General features: G+C 39.9%; 1 protein-coding gene across 5 annotated transcripts in view; it reads left to right on the top strand.

Moving 5' to 3' along the window:
* Positions 1-18093, top strand: part of map3k7 (mitogen-activated protein kinase kinase kinase 7) — a 151982-nt gene that overhangs the window by 79741 nt on the left and 54148 nt on the right. For 4 of the 5 annotated variants that reach the window (XR_006310759.1, XM_043685197.1, XM_043685211.1 and 1 more), the window contains 2 exons: positions 4866-5031; positions 6194-6274. Coding sequence is in view for 4 of the 5 variants with exons in the window: in XM_043685197.1 (XP_043541132.1) it covers positions 4866-5031; positions 6194-6274 (247 nt within the window). In the remaining variant the exon portion in view is untranslated. The remainder of the gene's footprint in view (positions 1-4865; positions 5032-6193; positions 6275-18093) is intronic. The other variant, XM_043685204.1, reaches the window with a different exon arrangement.

Genomic DNA, 18093 nt, shown 5'->3' with positions numbered 1-18093 from the left:
TTGCCTAACTAACAGCCAGACTACTGCTACCACTAGGACTCATAACAGCACACAAACCAACAGCCACACTACTATTATAGCACAAGTCAAACCGAGAACAGCCAGGGAATTCCTAGAGGCATGGCACTCATCCACAGATTCAATCAATAAGCACATCGACCTGGACCCAATATACCAGCCACTGCAGTGAAGAGCTGGAGCTGACAACCGGAAGCGGCAGATACAAATCACTATAAATGCCGGAGGAAACATCACAGAAGCACTTCACAGGAGGCTCCCAAGCACTAAGGATGTCACCTAGACAGGGGACGAAACGTCTGCAACACAAATTCCCAGCTCGGCGAACAGAACCACAACAACGAACACCCGAGCGACAAATCTTCTCTCAAATTTTTCTAAATGACCTGGATAAGGGCATAGAAGGATGAGTTAGTAAATTTACAGATGACACTAAGGTCATTGGAGTTGTGGACAGTGCTGAAGGATGTTACAGGTTGCAGAGGGACATAGATAAGCTGCAGAGCTGGGCTGAGAGGTGGCAAATAGAGTTTAATGTATAAAAGTGAGAGGTGATTCACTTTGGATGGAGCAGAGTACAGGGTTAATGGTAAGATTCTTCGCAGTGTTGATGAACAGAGAGATCTCGGTGTTCATGTACATAGATCCTTGAAAGTTGCCCCTCGGGTTAATAAGGTTGTTAAGAAGGCATACAATGTGTTAGCTTTTATTGGTAGAGGGATTTAGTTTCGGAGTTATGAGATCATGGTGCAGCTGTCCAAAACTCTGGAGCAACCGCACTTGCATACAGTTCTGGTCACCGCATTATAGGAAGGATATGAAAGCTTAGGAAAGGGTTCAGAGGCGATTTACTCGAATGTTGCCTAGTATGGAGGGAAAAGTCTTGAGGAAAGGCTGAGGGACTTGAGGCTATTTTCATTAGAGAGAAGAAGGTTGACAGATGACTTAATTGAGACGTATAAAATAATCAGGGTTAGTTAGGGTGGACAGTGAGAGCCTTTTTCCTCGGATGGTGATGGCTAGCACAAGGGATGTAGCTTTAAATTGAGGGGTGATGGATATAGGACAGATGTCAGAGGTACCTTCTTTACTTAGAGTAGTAGGGGCGTGCCTGCAACAGTAGTAGACTTGCCAACTTTAAGGGCATTTAAATGGTCACTGGATAAACATATGGATAAAAATGGAATAACTTGGGGCAGGTAGGCTTCAAATTGTTGCGCCGACCTGTGGAACTGTTGAGGGCCAGAGGGTCTGTACTGTACTGTAATTTTCTATATTCTAATTTCTAAAATAACCTCAGCCCATTCAACCTCTCCCTACATTTCAAACCCTCCCACCCTGGCAGCATCAAAAAGCATTTGTAAATATTTTCTAAACCCTTTCAAGTTTCACAGGATCTTTCCCTATAGAAGGGAGACCCGAATTGTACGCAGTATTCTAAAAGTGGCTTGACCAATGTCCTGGTACAGCTGCAACATGACATCCCAATTCCTGAATGCACTGACCAATAAAGGCAAATGTAAACTTCATTACTGTGTGTACCTGCCACTGTCAAGGAACTATGAATCTGCACCCCAAGGTCTCTTTGGACAACAACACTCCCCAGGATTATATCACTAAGTGTATCAATCCTGCGCTGATCTTTTTACCAAAATGCAATATCTCATATTTATCTAAGTTTAACTCTGTCACTCCTCAGCCCATCAACCCATCTGATCAAGGTCCCATTGTACTGAGATAACCTCCTTCACTGTCCATTGCACCACCAATTTGGTGTAATCTGGAAACTTACTAACCATTCATCCTATATTCCTATCCAAATTATATGCATAAACAACAACAAGAACTGGACGCAGCACCAATTCTGCGACACACCAGTAGTCACGGGCCCCCAGTCCAAAAGAAATAGCTTTTAATAATTGCATTTTTACACTTACTTTAAATTAAGATAAATAATATAGAATATAGGAAATAGTACATGGGGAATCTTGACAACTGTGGAAGAGAATGATTCTCCTTGAAAAGACAGTCTTTAAACAAAACTTGAATATGTAATTGATGGATCTTTTTAAACCTGGAAGCACAATTCAAAAAAATTTCCGATCATGGAGTATGTTTTGTCTTGCCACAGCAAAAATCATGCCTATGAATCAGTAGTTACTGATATAAAATTCTGTCTGGTTACCAAGGCCTAACCAGTACCTTCGCTACTCTCCCAAGGACTTGCAAGTCCTGGTCCTCACCCTCTGCCCCACTAATCTCTGGATACAGCACATTATCCTCCACCATTTCTGCCACCTACAGACAGACCCCACCACCAAAGATATATTTCTCCCCCCATCCCATTGCCTCCGCAGCTCCGTTGTTAGGTACACGCCCCCCACCAAACCACCATCTCTTGCCACCACATGATGTATAAAACGTGAGCCCACACCTCTTCCATCTAAGGTCTCAAAGGTTGAATTCACATCTGGCAGAGATTTTCCTCCACATTCACCCACCTCATCTACTGTGTTCATTGCTCTCAATATGGTCTCCTCATAATTATGAAAACAGGACGCCAACTCACGGAGCATTTCAGGCAACATCTCTGGGACACATTCAACAAACAACACCACCGCCCCATGGCCGACTCCTTCAACATCCCCTCCCATTCCCCCAAGAACGTGCAAGTCCTGGGCCGCCTTCATTACCAAATAAAAGCTACCTGCCAAGTGGAGGAAGAACACCACCTCGCTCCACCTTGGGACCCTTCAACCACACGGCATCGACATGGACTTCACTTGTTTCCAAATCTCCCCTCCCCCTACTGTCTTGACCTGACTTCCTTGCCCATCTTCCTTCCTGCCTATCCACTCCACCCTCCACACTGACCTATCACAATTGCCCCCCACCTGTATACACTTATAGTATACACTCCCATCCACCTTCCCCAGCTCCACCCTCACCACCCGATTTATCTCTCAGCTCCCTTTCCCCTCCACGTTTCTGATGAAGGGTTTATGGCCAAAACATGTACTTTCCTGCTTGTTGGATGTTGCCTGAACTGCTGTGCTTTTCCAGTGCCATATTTTTCAACTCTAATTAATAACTGCCATGTACGAGTGATATGTAAAATATTAATATGTAACAAGTACCAGAAGTAGAATGAATCCAATTGTGCTCATGTTGAATGGACCGGTTGATGTTATAAACACAGATTTACTTTTCTGTAAGCCATTAATAACCTCAACTACTACAACAAGTTGTCAAACAAAGCAAAAGTCCTTCCTTGGAGAGAGAAAAAAATCTCTGCAGAATCAAGCACGAATGACTTGCATTTAGGGAGTCAGCACTTAAAAATGCCCAGTTTAGCATCGTTTCACTTTGACATTTAGTCTTGATGAGCATTCTAAGATTCATTTTACCTGACTTGACTAGTGCACTTTTGGAGCAGCACTTTCTCTCATGATTGCCTCCTGTGCAACACCATAACCAAATGTTCGCACTACAGAGCCCCTGAATCTCTACCAGCCTGAAATATGCTAGCCACAACTGACTTCGGCAGCATCCCAAGTAGTGGCCAGCATAGCAGTTCTTCCATGACTACCATTAGTCAAACAATGTAGGAGCAGTCACCTGTGCCTTCCAGCCCATACAACCCAGCTGCTCCCCCATGCTGCCCACCAATCACAAATTCAGATCTACTACACAAACCCTGCAGCCTGACTCACCATTACAGGGAGAGACTGGCAAAAATGCCAGTGAGTTCAGATGCAGCCAACACCCTCTTGGCTGGTGGGAAGGGAGGAAGGCCAAGGCTCTGCAACCAGCCACAAAGAGCAGCCCCCAAGAACAGTGGCCCAAGTGGATGTGGAGGTGGCAGCAGCCAACAAGAAATACTGTGGCAGTTACCTGCTGAAAAAATAGCACTAGGTTATGTCCACCGTGTGGCCAATACCAAGCAAGAGCCTCAAATTTGAAGCCTAATAAGCAAAGGTTCCCAGGCAAAGATCCTGTGGCCCACTCAGGAGGTACTGGAAGTATAATGTGACATTTTTACATTAAGCATTATTTTGTTATTTACCAATTTAGGAATTTAGCCATAGTGTACTGAATATTTTAACTTAATGGGTACAAGTATAATGTTCTAATTATTTTCAGCCACAAAGAAAGTGCTGTGAAACCTAACTCCAGTTTTAATGAATCAATGCTTCACTGAAAGTCTCAATTTTCAGAAAGACAATCTGTTTAAGTGAGGACACCCTGTATCTCCTTCAGGCTGAATTCAGAGCAGCATAGGACTAATAACAAGCACAGTTGATGAACTTATGGAAAGAAAAAAAGCACTTCCTAACCTATTTCAAGAAAAAATTATCGAAAAATGACATCTCCTGAAAAAGGAAACTATAGGTTTATAATGTAATTGTTGTTATCTACTTGATATTATATGCAAAGATATGAATCTAAGTGGATTTGTTTAAAATGACTTATTTTTATCAACATTTTGGCCAAACTTTTCATCAAAATGTTACGCCAGTCTCTTTAAAATTGTGGGTCAACCCAGATGGACGATCAGGCGATTATCTGAAAATGACAAGCATCAACATATTACACAGGCTAATAGGAAGGTTCAGTGAAGGGGAAATATTATACTGAATCGAAGATTATTTATGTAGCTTCTAATGCTCCAGTCTGGTTTGCAAAACTCAAACGTACATTGGGATACATTTGTGTGTTTTGAACGTTGCTGTCTTGCTGTAAAGTGATTTGCTAATCCTGAATAGTTTGCAGACACCAGAGCATCCTTGCTTTCAGAACCTTACTGCCCTTTGCACATTGCTGTAACTTTGATTTTTTTTTAACAGAGTGACTCTGCACGATTAAATCTTCCACTGTCTCGAGGAAGTAGTGTGGAGAGCCTGTCTGGAGGACGCACACAGTCTGCTGCTGCCACGATGGATGGAAAAAGATTGAGTGCTGACCTCAGCAATTATTCTGAATTGGAGGCTAGAATTATGAATGCTACCACAGGTAAAAAGTCTATAACAAGAGGGTCAGAGCTGCATAAAACAACACTTTAATAATTTTTAAACTAATATAGTGAATTTTTAGAATTTATAATTGATTAAAGATATTTCATTTCTGGGCAGCACGGTGTCTCAATGGTTAGCACTGCTTCCTCACAGTGCCAGGGACCTGGTTTGATTCCAGCCTTGGGTGTCTGTGTGGAATTGGCACATTCTCCATGTGTCTGTCATTTCTGCCAGGTGCTGCAGTATCCTCCCCTAGAAGATTGGCTATATTAAATTGCCCTGTAGTGTCCAGGGATGTGGAAGCTGGATGGATAAGATGGTAAATGACAGGTTGCTGGGATACGTGGAGAGCTGGGTTTGTGTGGGATGCTCTTTTGACAGTCAGTGCAGAATTGATGGGCCGAATGGCCTCTTTCTGTACTGCACGATTCCCTGGTTCTGGCTTCTACAGTTAACTTGTGTTTTATTTCACTTCAAACTTCAGTACATTAATATTAATCAATCCTCGTAATAATGTATGCTTTTTTTTTGGTAGCATTTGTGATTGGTAATCCAGTATAAGCAGCTATGTATTTCAACCATTGGTGTCTAGAGTATATTAGTTAACGTTATGTTTACTAATTTCCAATAGAATTTAAATATATTACGTGACCACAGCAAATGAAGTACCTGACATGACTCCCAAGACTAGAATGACATTGAGGTTGTCAAACAGACTTTTGACATGGTGTTAAGATTTTTGACCCAACGTATTTGTCATGCAGACCTGTTTCATCCTACCTGCTTTATGCTGTTGCTGTATCAAATGCTTAAGTGGTACTTTGCACTACACTTGGTTAAATTAATATAGCTAATTCTAATAAGTGTAGGCTGTCTGTGTGTTTAAAGTTAAGTTTTGTGGAGTTGCATTTTAAAGTTTTTCAAAAGGTGTTTCAATAAATTATTTTGTAAAGTTGGTTCAGTGCTTTAATTGTGCTTTTCCTAAGCATTGTGTGTCTCGCTAAATTGTAACATCTTTGCTTTTGCATGGTGCCTTGTGTTTTGCATGACTGGTTCCATGTAATTATTTTGTTTCTGTGACAAGACTGCATTGTTCTAATTGTAATGCGCTTCATAACCTATTTGGCTATATGTTGCATGCGTATGTGTGTATTTTGCAGCCCGTCCAAAGCCAAGGCGGGGCCACCGTAAAACTGCTTCATTTGGCACCATTCTGGATGTTCCTCAGATCGTCATATCAGGTACCAGTTCTAACTACTGGGCTGGCTAGCTAGCTGGCTGACTAATGAGAAATAAGGTGCTTGAATGCTCGTTGCTCCAGACTGCAGAGAACCTTGTAGAATTGCACATGAGCCAGAAGACTTTCTAATTTAATTTTATGAAATAAAATAATGGAAGCTCGGAGTTAGTAGTTTTATTGTTTTTCAAATTAGTTTAAAAATACACAAATTAACCACAAATTGTGAAAGTACTGATAACAACTTAGTAATGCCACTTTTGTAATCCCATATTTAAGGACTAAATTATGAACAGTTTGTAGTGGAGGAGATGCTGATGACCTAATTTTGAAAAATAGATTTGCATAAAAGACACACATTAAAAAGATGGATTTCTATTGAGATAAAATTCTCCATTTTTGGTTGTGCTCAGACAATGGGGCCAACCAATTTAAATATATGTGATACAGGTCCCTCCGAAGAGAGACAACTATTACAACTGTTACTAAATTTCTGTCAATTCAGCAGTGACATTGGAGCCAAATGAATCCAATCTACACTTTTTTTTCTGAACTCGCCTGACAACTTAAGCTATCTGTCTCCAGTTCCTTGAGGATTCATTGTATTGGCATTCCTTGATTTTCCTTCACTCTTATTCCACATAGGACACTTCTATTTTTGCAATTTGATCAGACTATCCTAAATTGTCATTCATTTTTACAGATGTAATTTCTTGTCCAATTCATGTATTTATCATTTTTGATTCTTTGTATCTTGGACATGTCCAATGATCCTCTCAGCTAGCCTTTTCAAATGGTATCTTCTGTTGATCTGTTTTTCTCATGTTACGGTGCTTAAATCTGTCTTTTAAAATGAGGATAGCTATTGTGTGTCAAAAACTCATGCCTTTGTTTTACTGAGCTATCTTCATTCTTTGTTATCCTTCAAAATTTCCAGAAGCAAGTCTAATGTTTCTTTTGATATGTTTTTTCCTACAATTGTTTTTCCCCAAGCCACCAAAGTGTGCAAACGTTTGCATCTGTTCAGATACATCCTTACAATCCTATTGGGGACCATTAGTACTTAAAAAAAAATCCAAACATCCAACAATTAATTAACAAAAATTAATGCCTCCTAAGTTGCATGCTTTTAACAAATGTAAACCTTATTGTATATCTGAAGACAAATTAAACAGGAACACTTTTTTTAAAACTATACCTTATAATGACTTGTGCTATAAATTTAGTTACAATTGTTACACGAGGTAGGTCGAACGTTTCTGTTAATTAAAACCAGACAACCAGAAGAGCTCACCTCACCTCGTAATTTGATAAAGTGTGTATGAGTGAGAGAGAATTCCTAATTTCCACCATTTAAAGAAAAGTAACAATTTATTTTCCTAACTCTAATAGTGAAGACTAAACAAAACTATTAACAAATTGGACACATTTCCCCTAACTAACCACTATCCCTTAACTGAACACAATTCTATCAATATGCTGCTCCAATAACACAATTATTAAACATAATATCAAGTCTACACAATCTCGTATGCTGTCTTCCTTATGGTCTTCCAATTCTGCTGGCTTCTCCCTGGGTCGTCATCTTTCTTTTTACTGTGAGTATTTTTTACAGGAAAAGCTTTCTTTTGATAGTGTCTTTTGATTTACTTGAGAGCTTTTCATATTAGATAGGCAGTTAGCTCGCTGGCTCTATGGCAGTTGCTCTGCTTTTCGGTGCAAGTTGCTCTGACCAGTTTTCAAAATGTTTGCGTTTTTTAACCTCCAGCATCATTCCTTCGCATTGGTCTCATGTTGTCAACGCAACAAGTTCAAACTCAGTTGGGTTTTAGTTTCCAGGGCATAATTAAAATTAATTGCTTAAATTTGAATTGTTGTCAAAACAACAACCAAAACTCAGGTATCCAATTGTTACGTGTATCTATTTTGGAACAGCCCATCTCTTAGCTATTCTGTTCTGGCAGCTGTGGATGTACTTGAAATTTACTTTAAAATTCAGAAAACACTTCTTATCTTAAAGTGAACATACACTCTTTTGACTTCGTAATACAATTTTTATCCTCACTTTTTAAAATACCAATTACATGGTAGAAAGTCCCTTGGCTTAAGACTCTTCAGGCTACAGCATTGTAGATTCTTCAGGCTCCATGTCCTGGCTTTGGGAACCAAGTGAATATAAAGTGTAAAAGTGTTGCCACAGCACCTTTATAACTTTTTCGAACTAACTAATCAAGCAGACTACAGGTTGTTCTCCTATAACGTGCATTTTGTTAATGCTAATTCACTATAGGAAAGATGATAATTTGGAGACACTGTTTCTATAGCACAAACTTTTAAAGCGTGTATTGGTTATAACATGATTCCAACCCCATTAGTTTCAATGGTATTGCTATTACGTGTACTTCTTATAAGATGGGTTCTACAACAAAGGAACTACTGCGTTATAGCAGAACCGACTGTACTATCTAGCCACAAGACTCTGAGGTAGACTGTAGATTTTTTTTTTACTTGCTGCAAACTAGAACAAAGCTCCCTGTAGTGATTAGAACAAGGTCACCCAGGTATACTTAAAGAATGAGATCCCTGATTGGGGCTGTTAACCTGGTCCAATCAGGCAGCCCTGACTGACAGATATAAACAGGAGAGTGTCACTGGCCACTCGGGTGTTTTCCTATCTTCCTGGTGGTGGAAATTGAATAAAGATTCGTGCACTTTGTGTGTCTCTCACTGTGTCTCACACGTATACACACACACACCATGGGTGCTGGGGAAAAAATAAGTACTACCACACATAGGTGATAGTGTGGGGGTTAAATTAAAAAAAACAGAAAAAAAATAAACAGGAGAGTCCAAGGTTCCGTTCACCCGAGGAGCCAGCTTTAAGCTGGATGGGTCAGTGTCATGTACCATGCACATGTAAATGAAGGGTGACTTAGTGATAGGATATCTGCCTTTGAAACCTGAAATTGAATTGTCTGCTTCAGTTAGCAGTCATACACACAGATAAGTTAAACAAAAGGACCTTTCATCTCAACATCCGATCTTCATAACATTTTGGCGTGTTGTTAGGCATTCTCAAACGAGAATGTGAACAAATAATTTCATCTTCCCTTTGATCCTGTACCCTATATGAATAATTTATATTGTTAGTGGAATATTACAGCCCCACTTCTGAGAATGTAAGGAACTTTCTTATTTGCAATCTGGTTTTCCCCTCTTTTTCACCTGGAAACTGCATACATAATTTAAACACTATAAGGAAAGGTTGAAGACTGCTGACTCTTATTCTACTAAAATAGAACAACCCTTTTTTTTGGTTGCTTTGCATCCATATGGTTTTAAGGTTTATATATAGCTTCAAAGTTAAAAATCTCACAACACCAGATTATAGTTCAACAGGTTTAATTGGAAGCACACTAGCTTTCGGAGCGTTGCTCCTTCCTCAAGTGATAGGATGCTTCGAAAGCTAGTGTGCTTCCAATTAAACCTGTTGGACTATAACCTGGTGTTGTGAGATTTTTAACTTTGTACACCCCAGTCCAACGCCGGCTCCTCCAAATCATGACTCCTATAGCTTCAAGCCTGTTTAAATTGGAGTTACTTTATTTCAGCTTATGACTTAAATATCTTTATTCTTTGTTAACCTACTAAATTTCCAGAAGCAAGTCCAATACTTTTGAAGTACTCCTTGCTATTCCCATTTTATCGGCTTCTCAAAAGATTTTTCCATTTATCTACAGATAAAACATTAATTTCTAAAACTGAATGTTATATTCTAAAACATGAGACATTAAGAACAAATCATTAAAACTATAAGATATGCATCTTCCTGATGCTACCCAAATGCTATGATTTTTGTTGTTTTTGTGATAATCTGTAAAATAGACTGACTGTGAAAATCAGTTGCCAACACAAAATTGATGCAATAACTAATAGGGAATAAAAACAAAGCATTACATAACAGATCTTTTGGAAAAACCTACAAGTGGACGGCTGTTTTTTTTCTCTGTAAAATTATACTGTATGACTCTAAGTACTTCCTACAAAAAAAACCTACCTGCAACTGTTCTGTCCTGTTTTCTCTCTCCTTTGAGGATGTTTGATGCCTTTAGTAGGGTGCCAAAGAACCTGGTTTGGATCTAAAATGTTGTCTGCACTTTGTGACCATTTATGGTGAGGGCTGCAACTGACGTCATTACGGTGAGGTTGTTAGTGCAAACACTGGAATGATGTGCAGGAAGTTTTGCAAAGTAAGCCTATTGCAAGCTCAATCTGCAACACTGATCTAATGCAATAAATGCCATTTACTATCTCTGTGCTCCAGCTAATGTCCTCCTCCTACCTCACGTGATTGAACATGTTTTCAGCAATAGCAAGGCCCCCCCAGCCCTCAAAACAAGCACCATCAGCTATTTGCCACTATTGAATTAATAAAAGTGTATGAAACAAAAATTGTGGAGAAATTGAGCAGATCTGGCAATATCTACAAAGAGAATGCAGTGTCATCATTTTGGGTCTAGTGATCCACCCCCTACCCCCCTCCCCGTTAAATGTCTGCTGATTTTCACTGCTCCTTAAAGGTGCTGATGTCTGCAGGGAGTGGTGGAGTATAAAGTAAATTCTTTGATTCTTACTTCGAGTTCTGCTCAAATCAGTGAAGTATTTTCTGAGGGTTGAGAATCTTTGAGACTCATCCTCAAAAGGCAGTGGAACAGGATCTTCCAATATTTGTCTAAATGCTGAGGTGAATCAATACTTGATGAGCAAGGCAGTATAAGGAGGATCGCGTAATCAGATCAGCAAAGCACAAGGGATTGAGTGGCCTACTGTTCCTAATTCTATGCTTCTACATAAGGCAAGTGAGCTTCTCGGAAGAAGGTACAGAAGCCGGGCAGTAAGAGACCATGGCAGCTCTGGATCAATAGAGACCATTTGTCTTTCTTCAACATTCAACATACAATCACCCTGAAGAAGACGCTCACTAAAATGTTGCCATCTCTCTCAAATAGGTTTGCAACTTGTGAGCAGAGCAAGAACAGCATTTCTGACAGCTGCAAAGCTGACTGGGTCCATGAATCTCATCAAGGAGACTCTTTCCAGGCTGAAACTGTGAACATTCCTAACGTCTTGTAGTTTGGCATTCACTATCATATAAAGGAGCTGACTTGAGCACTGAATGCAAAGGGAGCGCAGGGCTTCTCTTTTTATTCCAGAGAGAAGCAGGCCGAATGTGAATCAGAATTCACTTAGAAACCAGACTTCTTCTTAGTGCCAACTGCTGTTGACTGAAATCCTGCTACTTCATAGACGCAACATTTAAATCCAGAGATGCATGGTAAATGCAAAGGTTCCACCCACTCACTGTGCAGTTGGCATGTGACCAGGTGCAGCACTTCATAAAGGGGTCAGTGACCAGTACCCTGACAGCAGTCATGATTCCTTTATTGTACTTCAGTCTGCTGCACCATGAGCATTTGAACTAGTAGACAACAAATACTGTCAACTGAGTCCTGGCTCATGACTCGGTATGCAATCCAGCAGACGTTGAAAGAATGATTAGAGATACAAAACATGAAATGTGTTCAAGTAGATGTTGGGTGCTTATGCAAAGCCTCTGCTGTCTACACCATTATCTTGGAGCCCTATTGTACTCTCCAAATTGCAAGCTTTGATTCATCAGTTGCATCTGCACAAGCTCTCCCATTGAAACATGGCCCTTGCCACGTGAAATGTGGCAAGCAGCTGAGGAGGAGGCAACTAATCCATCCTATGTCATGCCAGGCTGTCAGTGATCAATTCATCCAACTATGCCGCAAAGTTGATTCCTGTTTTTAACCCACCCCACACCTTGTCATCCCTCTGAGAACATCGCAATATCCACTTGGTCACAAGGCTGAAATAAAGGCCACCACAAAACAATAATTTCAAACCAAGATTATCAAATAAACCATTAATTATTCTGTAGGAAATTCAACCAGTATCTCATTTTCTTTTGGTGTCTCTCTTTTTGGGGGTTTTTGCCTGCCCCAATGCCCCTATATTGTTCTGCCTCAAAAGACTGGGTTATTAAAGTAAAGAAGTGTTGTTACAATTACGTAAGATATTGGTGAGACTAAACCTGGAGTCTTTTGTCCAGTTTTGGTCTCTTTACTTGAGGAAGGATGCGGAATTACTGGAGGCAGTTCAGAGGAGGCTCACCAGATTGATTCCAAGGATGAAAGGGCTGTTGTATGAGGAGCAGTTGAACAGCTTGAGTTTGTACTCGCTGAAGTTCAGAATGAGGGGAATCTGATTGAAGTTACATGTATTCCCTGCTTTTTGAACGTTCACTTTACACCAATTCACTTTTGCGAAAGACCTAACCAAAAGAGGATTTTCACTTTTACAAAACAGCGTGTGCAACAAGATTGGCGCTGCCAAGCACCTTCCCCAGGAACTACACTCAGCATCTCAGTATCAAGCCGCCATAGCTTTGAACTCTGTCTGTGAACATCTGTGCTTTATTTCGATTTATTTTAGAACATAGAACAATACAGCACAGAACAGGCCCTTCGGCCCACGATATTGTGCTGAACTTCTAACCTAGATTAAGTACCCATCCATGTACCTATCCAAATGCCGCTTAAAGGTCGCCAATGACTCCGACTCTACCACTCCCACGGGCAGCGCATTCCATGCCCCCACCACTCTCTGGGTAAAGAACCCACCCCTGACATCTCCCCTATACCTTCCACCCTTCACCTTAAATTTATGTCCCCTTGTAACACTCTGTTGTACCCGGGGAAAAAGTTTCTGACTGTCTACTCTATCTATTCCTCTGATCATCTTATAAACCTCTATCAAGTCACCCCTCATCCTTCGCCGTTCCAACGAGAAAAAGTCTAGCACTCTCAACCTATCCTCGTACGACCTATTCTCCATTCCAGGCAACATCCTGGTAAATCTTCTCTGCACCCTCTCCAAAGCTTCCACATCTCTCCTAAAGTGAGGCGACCAGAACTGCACACAGTACACCAAATGTGGCCTAACCAAGGTCCTGTCTCCTCAGCCCAGCTCTGCATCATATCTAAGTCCCTCTGCAGCCGACAACCGTGCATCCGTTAGCAAGATGTGTCTTAAGGTGTACCTCTCGCTCCTACACCCCAGTCTCTTGTACCTCCCACCACCCCAACCTCCGATGGCCTTTACTACCTGTTAGTATTAGTTTAGGTTTTATGTGTTATTTGGTATGATTTGGTCGGCTTTTTTGGGGTCAGGGAACACTCAATATAAATTTAATGGTAATTGCTTCTTTGCTTTGCGCCATTTCGGCTTATAAACGGTTTCACAGGAATGCTTTATTTTCGGACGGGGGGGGGACATTGGTATTGGTAAGATGGACATTGAACACATTTTACCCCTTGTGGGACCAGTTAGAACAAGAGGTCATAGATATAGTGAGAGGAGGCAGATTCAAAACTCAGATGAGGAGAAACTACTTAAGCTGTGAATCTGTTCCAGAGTGCAGTGGAGGCAGAATCAGTCAACAGATTCAAGCAAGAAATTGATTTGTTTCTGATTAAAAGCAAGGTAAAGGGCTATGCGGAGCAGGCATGAAAGTGGAATTGAGACCAGGATAATATCAGCCGTAATCATGTTAAATGGTGAAGTGAGCTTGAAGGATTGAGTTGCCTACTCCTGCTCCTATGTTCCTCAATAGCTGCAGATGGTCTTACATTGCTGTGGGCCAAGAAGACCTGACTTTGCATGCACACCTTACCATTGGAAACTCAGACTGGCAGGCTGACTAGCTAACAGACAACAGTAAGCACACTACCAAGGTGATGGTGAGAGCACAAATACTGTCATTCTGATAGAAGACAAGCAGGTTTGAGCTCCATTTACATTGACGCTGCCCACGGCAGTGCATCAGCAATCCTCATAATCTACTAGAGCATGGATTGTTCAACCACTGAAATTGATTATTGCATCTTCACCTGACAACAAAAGATAATTCTGACCTGAGGTGGGTGAATTGGAAAATCTTCAAGAGAAAGTTAGGACATTCTGAAATTTCCTGCAATATTTTATGGTTGTTGTATCACCATAGTCTTACCAGACCATAGGGGCTGCTCTCTCAGAGAGAAGCAACTAGTGGTGATTTAACCTGAGGGCCACCAAGCCTCAGGTGAGGGAAAAGGTTGAGAAGGAGAGTCCTTCATGGTAACCTCATTGATGGGAACTGAACCCACATTGTTGACATCACACTGCTCATAAACCAACGATTCCCATTTTATAGTAGTTTCAGTGCTTTATAGCAACATTCAGACTTTATTTTAATATAACTGAACTTAACAGGTTATTACATAAATTATAAATTGAAAATTGAGGTGTTCCTTTTCGACTGACCATGACCAAGCATCCAAGAGAGATCTAAATTTGATCATAATGTGTTTCAAGAAGTAATGAGAAACTTGAACTATATGTTTAAAATATTAGACTCTATCTTCATTGTGAATCAGTGTGGTAAAGATCATACTCTTGTTCAGCATTTCTTTTAAACATTTTAATGTCCCGACCTGAACAATGATTCTTTATACTACTTTAAAGAAGGTATCACAAGATAAAATTCTACATTGTGTCGTCCTAATTTATCTGTGGTTCTGCTGCAATTAAATTTATTCTGGAGCAATAAGTATTGATATCTGCTTGATATTTGACCCAGTGACAGCTACGCCTGCTAATGCAATGATCAAATTATTTGCATGTGTTTGTGCTGCACCTGCATGACCATTATTCTCTGTGTTTCGTGATTTTGCTTTGCATTATTTGCTGTGAATTGTGTAAGTATTGTGTGGTTAGAAAATAATAGAAGTGTGTATTCACAAAAGAACCAAATACAGTAACAACATACCTACATCTGCCTTAAGGAGTGTTATTTTGTCTAACAAATTAGTTGAATACAAACTGCAAATAGATGCATGCTTTGTGGACGCAGGTTATGTTTTGTGAATATACAGTCCCTGTTTGGGTGAATGGTTTGGAATTCAGTTCTTTATTTCAGTGTTTTCTGATTTTGAATTTGATTTATGATATTTTTGAGAAGATCGTGAATGACCGTTTTGATTATGGGTATCATTATATGTTCCCTATTGACATGTAATGTTTGAGAAATTTTCTATCCACAAATTTTATTATTGCAAAAGCTTCCTTTCCAATAGAAATCCAAATATAGGAAAATGCTTTTGTCCTTTCTTTATTCATTCCAACTTCTCCATTCAACATCTATTGATATTTTGTGTTCCATGCAATAGGACAAAGCCAAAATTGACATGATGGAAATTGTAAAGCATTTGACACGTTAGGGACTAGTTTCGAGATAAAAGCAGAGATAAAGGATAACGAGTTTGTGGGTTGTGAAAATTGACCACCTGCCAATACTGTTTTGGAGGTGAAGCCTGTAACAGATGTAATCCAATTAGTCAGATTGCACTTGATTATGAGTTGAGTGATTTGTGAACAGGTCTGAAATTTATGTAGTTAATAATTTAAGGTACACAATGAATACAGTTAAAGATTAACAGTGAAGGCAGTTACCAATATAGTAGCACAGTTTGAATGCAATAATCACAAGCTTGATGTATGGACTGATTGTGATCCAGTACGCTGGTATGAACTTGCATGGTGGCACAGTGGTTAGCACTGCTGCCTCACAGTGCCAGAGACCTGGGTTCAATTCCCACCTCAGGTGACTGAGTGGAGTTTGCACATTCTCCCTGTGTCTGCGTGGGTTTCCTCCGGGTGCTCCGGTTTCCTCCCACAGTCCAAACAAAAATGTGCAGGTTAGGTGAATTGGCCATGCTAAATTGCCTATAGTGTTAGGTGAAGGGGTAAATGTAGGGGGGTGGGATGCGCTTCGGCGGGTCAGTGTGGACTTGTTAGGCCGAAGGGCCTGTTTCCACACTGTAAGTAATCTAATCTAATCCAATTCTAGATGTTCAATCCATGAGTTTAGAGGTCCGCAATTACTGCTTCTAATCTAAATTGAATGATGTTAGAGATCAAGTTGAAGAAAGCAATTCAAGGACTCTGGCACACATGTCATTAGTCATAAGTCAATTTAGTTCACCCATGCGAATGAAATACTGGGCTTCATATGAAGGTTAGAATGTGCAAGCAAGGACATACTAGCCCCAGGGAAATTGAAATGTCGGTAGTTCACAGGATGACTAATGTAAGCAAGTGACTGATTCATGTTAGCAGACTCTGTAAACTTCAGTTGTATATTTGGAAATATATTGAATTTTTTTTTCAAATGGTTGAAATTTCTCTCAGGAGGGAATCTAATGAAAATAGTCATTAGCTTGGAATTAATTTGAAAAGATTAGATGAGAAACTGCAGGGAAAGTGATCCATGTGGACTTTCTTCCGTGAAGCCTTTAATTTGATACCTCATGAGAAACTGTTGAAGAAGATGGTGGAATTATGAGAAGAATAGAAAATGGTGTTTAAAAACTGATTAGAAATAAGGACTCAAAGAATGATGGGAAAAGTTTGTGGTTTGAGTTGGCTGATCATGTCCAACAAGATTTTGTTCGTTGTGCAACATACGAAATAAATGTTTATGATGGTAATGAAAATAAGTCGCAGTAATTTTAAACTTTGAAGGAAGCTGCAATGTGAATGTTAAAGCAAGTGACAATGTTGTACACATCCTATGATTAGATTACTTAGTGTGGAAACAGGCCCTTTGGCCTAACAAGTCCACACCAACCCTCCGAAGTGCAACCCACTCAGACCCATTCCCCTACATTTACCCTACACCTAACCTATTGGATAGTGGGATTATGCTGGTGATACAGATATAATGATCCTTTTTGTGAGCGGTAAATGTACTATGGTTCTTTGGAAAATGATATCCGTAAATGTAAGTTGACATGTTTTAATATCTAGAATGCTAACATCAGTTATTTCAACAGTAGCAATTAAGAGGGCACTAATGAATTTGGATGGTAACATGGATTCATGGAAGAAAAAGCATATTTGATGGATCAACCAGACTTCATAACTACAGGTAGAAAAGCAGGAACAGGAAATGTTTTGTGTGTGGCTTTTTAAAAAAAAAAATTCTACAGTGTGCCATTTAAGAGATTATGATATAAAGGGGCTCATGTGGTTTGTGTAATGTCATAAAGTGGATGAAAGATTTTTTTTATTGGGGAAAAAGAACTAGAATGAATGGTAGTTTTCAAACTTGCAGGGTATAATTTAGGTTCCATGAGAAACCACAGCTATTTACATTCTATGTAAATAACAGTGGCATTTTTAGCAATAATGGTATTTTATTCAAGAAGCATTCATAGCCTAATTTCTGGATTACAGTATAACTTTGATCGTAAAATTCATATATGGACTAAATGATGGGAGGAAACAGAGGATCCCTCATCCTGGAGGTAGAATCATAGGAGAAGACATTGATATGTTGGGCATGTCACCAGACTAGTAATCCAGAGGCCCAGGCTAATGGTCTGGAGCACAGCAGCTGATGAATTTAAAACTTATGGTAATAAAATCAGGATTTAAATTTGAGTTTCATTGTAATGGTGTCCATGAAAGTATCACTGATTGTTGTTTAATGTGACTTGGTTCATGAATGACTAATTATGGAAGGCAACCTAGCATACGTGCAACTGCAGATTGATGTCCCTGGGCTGTCCTCTGATATGCCCTCAGAAATCACTCGATTCATGGATATTATCCAATGATTGCCTCCCTAATGACACCTACTTCCCATGGAAAAATCTAAAATATGCAACATGCACTGTGGCTACAGTGTTTGTAGCG

This window comes from Chiloscyllium plagiosum, chromosome 3 (genome assembly GCF_004010195.1).
Source record: "Chiloscyllium plagiosum isolate BGI_BamShark_2017 chromosome 3, ASM401019v2, whole genome shotgun sequence".
NCBI classification, from domain to species: domain Eukaryota; kingdom Metazoa; phylum Chordata; class Chondrichthyes; order Orectolobiformes; family Hemiscylliidae; genus Chiloscyllium; species Chiloscyllium plagiosum.
This window is presented reverse-complemented; position numbering and strand designations above follow the sequence as displayed.